General features: G+C 37.9%; 2 protein-coding genes across 2 annotated transcripts; one reads left to right on the forward strand and one right to left on the reverse strand.

Annotated features, from left to right (window-relative positions):
• Positions 1-203: 203 nt before the first annotated feature.
• Positions 204-3,502, reverse strand: LOC104430936 (superoxide dismutase [Cu-Zn] 1). Its single transcript, XM_010043652.3, has 8 exons — positions 3,343-3,502; positions 2,573-2,661; positions 2,381-2,482; positions 2,164-2,259; positions 1,935-1,966; positions 1,744-1,819; positions 897-950; positions 204-504 (listed from the first exon to the last, which is right to left on the reverse strand). The coding sequence occupies exons 2-8, from the start codon at positions 2,646-2,648 to the stop codon at positions 482-484; spliced, it is 459 nt and encodes a 152-aa protein (XP_010041954.2). The 5' UTR covers positions 2,649-2,661; positions 3,343-3,502; the 3' UTR covers positions 204-481.
• Positions 3,503-6,080: 2,578 nt separating this feature from the next.
• Positions 6,081-10,106, forward strand: LOC104430927 (protein CANDIDATE G-PROTEIN COUPLED RECEPTOR 2). The gene is given in 7 exon segments (XM_010043645.3): positions 6,081-6,345; positions 6,348-6,508; positions 8,481-8,672; positions 9,034-9,196; positions 9,288-9,390; positions 9,494-9,575; positions 9,722-10,106. Coding segments are annotated over 7 exon segments (921 nt in total). The 5' UTR covers positions 6,081-6,203; the 3' UTR covers positions 9,800-10,106.
• The last annotated feature ends 77 nt before the right edge of the window (positions 10,107-10,183 follow it).

Raw genomic sequence — 10,183 nt, forward strand, 5'->3', positions numbered from 1 at the left:
TGTTAACTGATGACTTCTACTCTGACAAAACTCTATTCTTGCCTGACCGAGCATGCCACTCATCGATTTCAAGAGTTGGTTATTTTTTATTGCCGACATAGTACAAGATGAGCCCCCCCTGCCCAGAAACGTTTTTGATTGCTGAAAAGATTTCGTAATCACCATATAAGATATCAATTCCAGACATCTTATGATCGCAGAGCTTTGATAAAATCCACGACAAAGTAATTTTCAAGCATGTGAGCCATCTCAACTTCGTGTTTGAATATATCTGTTGTCATGGAGATAGTCTCACAAAAGTTCGACATTTCGCTATAGAAAAGCCTGTGGACATTTTGAGGCACAACAATTGAAAGCAATTACAAACCACTTTCAAGACAGAAAAGGAGACATACCAAGACTGCCCTTTATTCTACATTTTCAAAGATCTTCATAACTACATGCGTGCACGACTGTAGTTACTGTAGTTGAAGGATGCAGTTCATCCCTGAAGGCCAATAACCCCTGCCATAATGAAGAGGGAGAAGCAAACAGACTATGAGAAGTGGTAGGGGAAAAAAAAATCCCATGGCTGTCTGAGCTTTGTGCGTGCACCGTATGATGAACATGTTGAAGATGATGTCGAAATGTATAATTCACGAAAAGATCAAATAGACTTCATCTACAGATGCCTACTGTACCGCACCAACCTCTCTCAGCAATTAAACGAGCAACAGAAAAGAAAAGAGCTGTAAAAGATCAACATAGAGGCAAGTGACATCTATCAGCTGACATTTCTCTGCCCACCTACAAGTGAGCTGCTAAACCTTGGGCCAAATAAAAGCGGCATACTAAATTTCATATGATATGGATCTCTACGACATGACGCTGCAGTAAGTTAAAGCTAAAATGCTCACCGCAAGCAACTCTGCCACCAGCATTCCCAGTTGTTTTGCTAAGTTCGTGCCCACCTGGGTATAGGAAAATAAAAACAAGTTACACTTTTTATAAATATAAAGAAGGCTCACATGAAAAATTGCATCGCCTGGAGAGGTGGGAATAGTTTAAATAATCAATAGAAAGAAGATGCCAAGTTGAATATGCATTTTCCCTGTCACTTAAGCTATTTGCCACAGCAAGAAGAAATCCATAGCATGATGATAAACACAACTGATACCCTAGTAGAACTGGAATAAACTAGGGAAGATGCCTACTAAATCAACACTCTTTTAGCTGGAGAACCTAGCATTTAAGATTGTTGAGGGCCTGTTTGGCATGAGAAAACATTTTCAGCTTTCATTTTCTGTGTTGTCTGAAACGTGTTGTGATAGTGCAAGTGCAATTCTCTTTAGACGGTGACAATATGCTTGTATTCTATTGGTATTCCAAACCTGCATGCTTTCATTTGGAACAAGAGAACATTTTTAGCTTTCGTTTACTGTTTTCTCCAAAATGTTTTGTTGACAGAAGTGAAATTCTCTTCAGATGCTTGCTAACTATGTGCTTGTACTTCATTGGTATTCCAATCCTGCACGATTTCATTAGGAATGAAAATACTAAAAGCATAGAAAGTTGCCTTCAGTTTTTTACTCTAGTTAAAGACAGTTTCTCTTATTTTTGTTTAGAAAACCGTTTTCAAACTACAGGAGTTATTCTCAATTTTCATTCTCTGATGCCTTACCACTAATTAGAAAAAACCAAACTGAAAACAGCAAATGTGGAAATTTTTACGAACTAAACACAGCCTAAATTCTCAGAAATTACCCTTCCCAAGATCATCAGGATCTCCATGAACAACGACAGCCCTTCCAACAATTGAGCTTGGTCCACTGAGAGGAATCTGCATAAAGGAAAGGGTCATCAAATTAAATTCTGCTTTAGGTTTCAAAGAAATCTAAAACATGGTAATTCAACACATAATGCTAGTTGCTAAGGATGGATGGATAGTAGAGAACCTGGTTATCAATGATTGTGAAACTAACAGTGCCTGAATCACAAGGAAAAGCATAGTTAATCACAGCTTCTATCATATGCAAAACTGTAATGCTTGACAAAATGCAGATTCCAACAGGTGGGTAAAGTCACAACATCTTCAAGTATTTCCATCAACATTCATCTTGACATCAGCATTCGTAATTTTTATATTAGTAGTAAAGGAGGTTCAGTTGACTGTATAAAGCTTACCATCATCACCCACATTCACATTCCCCAAATCACCCGCATGACGGTTCTGGTCTTCAGGGGCTCCATGCTCTTTGCCACAAGGATTAAAGTGTGGTCCTGTGAATGTCATTTTCAAAGATCATAACAAGTCAATAAACTAAAGATTTGGTTTATGTAAATGAAGAACTAGTCTATATGCTTTCTCATTAATAAGAAGACCACTGTAATCAAAAGATACCTGTTGACATACAGCCATTTGTGGTGTCTCCGAGAGCATGGACATGGAAACCATGAAGTCCAGGCTTAAGGCCAGACAGACTTCCAGTTACTGTGGTTGGGCCTGAAAAGAACAACGCAAGACCAAAAAAGATGAATGGAACCCTGAACATGAAAACACATGCGAGATTCTATAATCAGAGCGTTGCATTACCATCTCCTTCTTGAGTGAAGTAGACAGTTCCGCAGACACCCTCACTGCTCTTAAGCACAACAACAGCCTTCACCATCTTTCCTTGTGATCTAGACAGAAACAAAACAGAAAAAGCTAGATCAGCAATCATGCAAGCTTGAACAAAGAAAGAAACACCACATAAACAAATGGTCGTTCTGAAATGGTGAAAATGTAAACAATTAAGCCACAAAAACAAAGAAACGAAGCATAAAGAAACTGTGATGAAATCAACAATTAAAGCAGGAATATGGGTTCAAAAGAAGCCGCAAAGTCAACAGACTGACAGTACACAAGAAATTTCGAACTCCCATCGATGACCCAGTTCCAGTAATATGCAAATTTCAGATCTGATGTTCCAAAAAGCTGGCTCTATCAGAACAAATTAAACTATATCTGAGCAAACTCATCTTCTCTCACTTCGATAGAGGAACTCAAAACCTAGTCAACTGGTGATACACACAAACAAAGAGACACCATCCCAACTCCGAGCTTTTTCCGCAGCAACGGAATCGCAGTACTTGCAACTATAAGAAAAGGGAAGTCTTCGCTCCTCAATCAAGACCAGATCTTTGAGGACCAAACCGATCAAAACCCATAACGAAAACAAGCCCATCCGATCAAAGCATCAAAAGAAACAAAGATTTGTCAAAGAAGAACAATCCAACACTGCGGGTCACGTCCAGCATCAACCACTATGATGGTCATCTCAAAGAGCAGAAATTAAGTGAGAGAAAACGGGAAGAAGCTACCTCAGAGCACCCCTTTCTCGAGAGACAACGACACGCAGCGACGAAATAATCTACAGGCAGCAAATGCGTGGAGGAAGACTCGGTTCTTCTGTGGAAATCCGACTCTTTTATAGGAGGAGATAACAACGTGGGTCAGCTCCGGCCAGCTAGACAGAGGGAAGCCGGCCGTGCCTCTCATCCCCTCAACTACTACCTACACATGTACGGCCCGCCGTTTTTGATTCGTGAGGTGTCGTTTTCTGATTTGGTCTTCGTTTTCGTCTTTTTTTGTCAAAAAATATTATTTCGTGGATATAACAAAAGGTCCGGTCCAATTTTCACAGCTAGGATGACGATATGAGCTCAACCAATTGGAAAATTGGAAAAATTTGGGGAAATTAGATTTCGGTTTCGAGGTAGCATGTCGATAAATAGATTAGAAAGTGAAAATTGCTTGACCTAGGAATGGTATTGATGGGTCTGCGCTATTTATTAGACTTTCCTCCTATGCGTACGATTTTCAGCTCTGAATCAAGTGTACAAATTCTGACTCTTTCCAATAAATTAGTGAAAAAGTTAGATAGGTTGATGACCCAAATTAGGATCAAACAAAATATGCAATTTTCGATGTTTGCCTGTACAAAACGGGGAAAAGAATCTCCTACCCTCTTACATACACAAAAAGTAGGGCGATTGGTTCTGAGGTAAAAAAAAAAAAATTCCCGACTACCAATTGGAATCTAGTCTCATGCTTGATTTTAAATGATTGAAACCAAAAATTAAACTAATCCATTCGGGAAGTGCTGATTCCTAAACCGACCAATTCGGAGTCAATTAACAAATTCACCCAGGATTTGGCCCATTTTATGTTTAAAATTGTACTCTTATAAAAAGATATTAAAGTTGTATCATTTCACTAGAACAACATTTATGAGTTAAGTAGTTATGTCGTTATTTCTTCATGTTGAAAATCATGGTTCATATTTAATTGGTGCAAAAGTAAATTCCTTTTTCTAAAAGAGGCTTAAAAATAATTAAAACCAGTTCAACTTGGGTCCATTCTAGTTTAATCAATTCCTAAATAGAACTGACACCTTCAACCTTGGAAATGGGAATTGAACTTGTCCTAGGTCGATTTTAGGTTTAATAAAAATCAAGAATTGGACTTTTGATCTAGTTCCTAGGTTGAATGAAACCTAGTACTCACCTCTAGTAAAAAGTTTTTCAAGTTTTTTAGAAAAAATTTCAGAAAAATCAAAAAAAATTATTAATATCACTTGAAATAATTAATTGTTGAAAAATGTTTTCATTATTAAAAAAATATATGTTTAAATACTTTTTTGGGCAATGAAAATATTTTTAATTGATCATTTTCTAAAATGATAAGAGAGACATTTTAGAATTTTTTTTTCAAATCATCCATTTTTTTGAGAAATAAATGCCCTTTGTATTTTTTTATTTTTCTCACGACTTTATCATTATGCACCGATATTTTGGAATATGAAACGGTTCCCTTGTGATGTGGCACGAAACATTGTAGGACATGTACTTTCTACAATGCAAGATTTGAAATGCTAGTATCTTTTAAAATTAAGTGAAGTAAGCTGTCTAAAAGCTTTTGCAATGTGTTATAATTACATTATAGAAATTGAAGCCCTAGTTTTTAAATCATTATCAAGAAGTCATTTAAAATAGCTTCTTATGGCACATTTGATAACGATTCTTTTTTGGGAATAATTTTTTATTAGAAATATTTTTTTTTAATTATTCTATTTCTTGGAATAATTTATAAGAAAATGAATACTTAATTGTCCAAAATTTATATTTAAGATAGAAATACGTTTAGTAAGATTTTTATTTTTTATTTTAAATACTTTTATTATTTTTTTTCTCTTTTTTTTTCTTCTTCTCCCTCCTTCTTGGTGGCAATCACGAGGCACGGCGATGGCTCGGCAACCGGCTAGGCAAGATTTGACAAGCTTGCTAGAGGCTCAAGTCTGGCCAAGGTTCCCAATCTTCCTCTAGGTGAGGTCAACTGGCCTAGCCATGGTGTTGTCGTGGCCGACGATGTTTAGGTGAGGTTGGCCCACTCTCGTTTGGCCAATGTCGGCCATGGCTAAGGCCAACGATCCAAAAGGAAAAGAAAAAAAAAAGAAAAGGAAAGAAAAAGAAGAAAAGAGAATAAAAGAGAATAGAAAAAAAAAATTAAAATTGACTCTAGAAATTGTTCTGGGAAAACATGAATCATTTTTTTCTACTTTTAATTTTATTTCAAATTTATTTTCAAAACAAAAAGGTTAATTTTTGTTCTTGAAAATAAAAAAAAATTACTAAATGATTTATGTTATTCTTTTACTTCTAGGAACAAAAGAATAAAATCAATTGTTCTCAAAAGTATCATCAAAATCAATTATTCCCGAAAATGCTGAAACTAGGCTCTATCAAACAGGCCCTACTTTTACTATTGTCCATCAAAATGAAATTTGATCAAAGGATGTACATGGGAAAAAAGAATCCGAATTTAATTGCCACGCCTTAGCTGACACGAAAGCATTTTGAACTGTGCTTTCCTTCCAACATGGAATTGTCTTCTAACATTTTACTAAGAAGAATTATTAATCCGTCAAGTCCATCACAGGAAATCAAAATATGAAAAATAAAAATAAAAATAATTTCTCCCGGTTCCTGTTCTACCCCTCAGCTGTCCTTCCTTTTTCACTTTCCACCGAATTTTTCGTATTGCTGTTAGACCCCTCTACCCCTCTCTCTCTCTCTCTCTCTTTCTCTCTTCCCGTCGTCGACTCCCATTTCCAGCTCTTCCGATCGACTTCGCCGGCGAAAAGCTAGCGTTTTTCCGGGCGCCCATTTCGCGACTTTGGAAGATGCGGTCCCTGGAGGAAGCCGTCGAGTCCGCCATCGCGATTTCGCGGCGCGGCGGCCACGATTCCGCCGCCGTCGGAGGGAGCTTCGTCATCGGCCCGAACATGTACGGCTGGCTCTTCGAGTGCCACGGGTTCTGGCACAACGTGCTCTGATCGCGTCCGCGCTCGCGTTCGCGCTCTACTTGGCCGCTCAGGCGAGGAAGAGCTTCTCGAAGCTGTCGAGCGGGAGGTCCTCCATCATGATCGCCTATTACGGCTGCCTCTGGCTCGCCAGCTTGCTCAACCTGACCTGGTGCTCTTTACAGGTGAGGGTTGCTATTTGCCCGTCGCAGTTTTAAGATGGACTGTTCGAGTTCGTGCATTTGTTCCGGCTCGTTATTGCGCTTGATCGTGGCTTTTGAGCTTGTCTTTAGGGCATTTGGATTGGGTTTAGATGATGAAATGCTAATGTTGCTTGCAAGTTAGGGTCTTCAGTTTGTTGGTGTGGCTTTTCCGAAGAGGGGTTTTGAGTGTCTCGTGCAGAAGCGTAAGGGAAGTTTGGACTCCTGGAATTTTGTAATAAGCTGTGGATGGTGGTTGCGGTGGAAAATGATAGAAGAACTGATCAGAATGATGAACATAGGATGATTTGAATTGGTGTAGCTAAAGATAGAATAGCCTTTCATTCAAATTTCCGACGTCTTCTAAGAAGTGAATACGAATTATTCGATGATACACATTCTTTGTTATTTGCGGTATAAAGCCAAAGTTCTAAATGCGTTTCTGTAGAAGTCCACTGGCAACTCTCTTGGCATGTGGTGCTCTTCACCGTGTAATTATTTCCTATTGCTGAGATACTTGAGATGGCTATCGCTAATGGTGTTAAAATGAAGGTTAGGTGGAGCGGAAGAACAATCATATACTTGTAATTGTTTGTCAGATATCATTGTTCTGATTTTGATTATTTCAATTATGGAGGACACCTATTGATTTTATTCTTTGAAAATTGAAATACAGACATAATACAGGATAGTCCTTAATCATCATTTGAGATTTAGTATATCAGGAATTTGCTTATCAATGATGACAGTTGGTCAAAAGTCCACACCAGTTGCTGTGAAAACTTCTAGTTACCTTCATGCAGGGGGGATGTTCCATTAATCATATCCCAACCAACTCCAAATGACTGAATATATCATGAGTCACACAACAACACATTCTCAACCTATGGATATCAACTCCACTCCCCTGTCCTAATGCTTCCCTAGTTAGGTCCCATGTCATCTGTGTAGCACTCCAAGTCATTGTCGAATTTTATGAAGTCAAATTTTTTAAGGGAAGTAGAAAGCCTAACTCAAGGAATATTAAACAGATGGCAGCCACAAAGCTGATTCACCATTGGTTATCTACAACATGGAGAGAGAACAAAACTGGATTAAGAAACTTTCCAAAAACTTCATTGAAGTTGTGGCCCAAAGTACCAGTGATTTCCAGCATTTATATTTCTATGCTAAAGGTCATGGAATTCACACCAACTGAAGTTGTTGAAGTAATGTGTTGACACTTAAGGACATTAACAACAACCTTATTGGTTCAAAATTTTGATAAGTAATGAGATTTTCTGATAAGGTGGCTTAGGACTAAGGAACAGTGAAGATAATAGTCTTGAACCATCTAAAAATATAAAACAAGAAAGAGAAAAAAATGAAAATATGCCAACCAAACACACTTTCATAGTTTTTACACCTCTTTTGAGTTTCAAACAAGGAAAAAAAATCTGGTTTCGTGAATTAGAAATGAAGAGAATATGAAAATGAAAACAAACCAAATAAGTTCTCTTTCATCTGAGTAGTTCTGTGATTGCTTATCTGCAACCATGCTGATCAGTTGTATGGAGGTGATATACACCTTATGTCTACAAGACATGAAACTGGACTGGTTGCGGGTGTCGGTTCACTTAATCTCAAACTCAATAGTTGCAGGTATGTGTCTTATTGCAGAGCTATGGTTAATTCAAATCTCAATAGCCGAAAAAAGTGAAGAAAGATAGTGAGACCATTTGAAGGACAACATTTGAATATCCTGTTAATTTCCTGTTTTCTTATGACCAAGTTCTAGTGTTCAAAATGTTTCTATACATCTCTGGTCCTTGTATTGTACATTTTATTTCTAGAAGAGTCAAGCCATGATATAAATCTGCACTCGACAACAATATCTAAGTTTAAGTAATGTAGATCTGTACTTTGAAGGACCTTTCATTGTTCTACAAATGCTTGAACGGCTCTTTTGTTTATAAAGGCATGGGAATGCACTGCTGGGAAAGAAGTGGCCTGGAACATCTTGTCTTTGTTTACAACGTCTGGAATGCTCTTTCTTGAAGTAAGCTTGGTGGCCTTCTTGCTTCAAGGGAACTCAGCAAGTGGGCTGCATGCACTTACTCGTACATTTGTTGTCTCGGGGCTCATTGTTGGTTTGGATCTTCTTCTCAAGGTAATGTTTTGCCTTTTGCAATATACGAATTATCTCCACATTCCTCCTTCTGACTGAAGAAGCAGGTTGAAGCACATTATCATCTTTCCTTTTGTGGATCATGCATTGTGTCTTCTGATGGAACAAATTTATTTGCAATGAGTGGCACAAGAGATGGGTTTGCACTTTTCAAATATATTTATACAATGGGAAACAATCATCTTTCAAGCCCTATGAGACCTGAAGGTCATGATATGACCTGTCGTCATTTGCTTCCTTTTTTTTTTATTAATGATCTTCATCAGATCTTCCTTCTCTTTATTAATGGGTGATATTATGGCTCTGGAGATTGATATTTGGTTCCTTATGGTTTCTATTTCAGGCAATTTATCTTTTTGCATTTGGAATCCCTTTGTTTATCGACGACATTGATAATCCTCATAGGGTTAAATGGGGCTTGTGGGTAGTCCACCGACTGGTGCTTACGGCAGTTTATGGTTCTATATTGTTCATGTATCATTCCAGGTGGAGAGAAAGGCTACCTGGTATGTCTATGTCTATGTTTATGATGAATCTCCTGACAATCTAACGTCGGTAAAATATGACCAGCTGGGTATGTCTATTATTTCTCTGCAGCTAGACCAGCGTTTTACAGGTATGTAATCATCATGCTCATCATGAATGCACTAGCTCTATTTGCATGCGGCGTAACTGGAAATGGAGCTGGCTTTGGATTGTGGTAATTCAAATTTTCATTTGTTTCTTTCTTCTTTTTTCTGCTTCAGATGAACTTTTTGTTTAGCAATCTATTTTCCTGATGTTTAGAGCACTTAATCTTACAGGTTGTACGGTGCCACAATCGTCTGCTATCATGCCTTCTACCTTCCCCTTTTGTATTTCACATTTCTAGCTGACTTCTTCCAGGTTAGCCCATCATCCTTATGCCCAAGTTTTCTTATTGTGGTATTACTTTCTTTTAAAAGCATTTTATTTAGTTTGATTTCACGTGAGCACAAAGTGACTTAAGTTTAGATTGTCATAACACTAAAAATTCTCGATTATGATGATAGGAGGAGGACTTGCAATTGGAGAACGTGTACTACTCTGAAATGAAGGACGCGGGTTTCTTCGATGGAGACTGGGAGTGATCAAGTCGCTTCAAATCATGAGCAATTGTATCGGGAAAATTGTAGATAAAGAGTAAATATCGCCCTCATGGCTGAACGCGTGCTATGTAATGTGTAAAATGGCATCCATTTTTGTGTGGGATTAGTCTCTGCATCAATGTTGTGAAAGTTGTTCACGCATGCCTCGTTGTTGTAGGTCGTGAATGGTTCAGGGTCGAGTCAATAATCATTCTCCATCGTGTATAATTTCTTCTTCCGCTGTAGACTGGATATCTGGCTGTCGTTGTCATTCTTCAATATGATTATAAGCATGTAGATACTAGTGGAAGTGATTTTTGCAGGACTTGTAAGTGTTTTTTTTGCAAAATTTGCTCTTGGGACTGTCGACTTAGTGAGTACTCGATG

This window comes from Eucalyptus grandis, chromosome 2, assembly GCF_016545825.1.
Source record: "Eucalyptus grandis isolate ANBG69807.140 chromosome 2, ASM1654582v1, whole genome shotgun sequence".
NCBI classification, from domain to species: domain Eukaryota; kingdom Viridiplantae; phylum Streptophyta; class Magnoliopsida; order Myrtales; family Myrtaceae; genus Eucalyptus; species Eucalyptus grandis.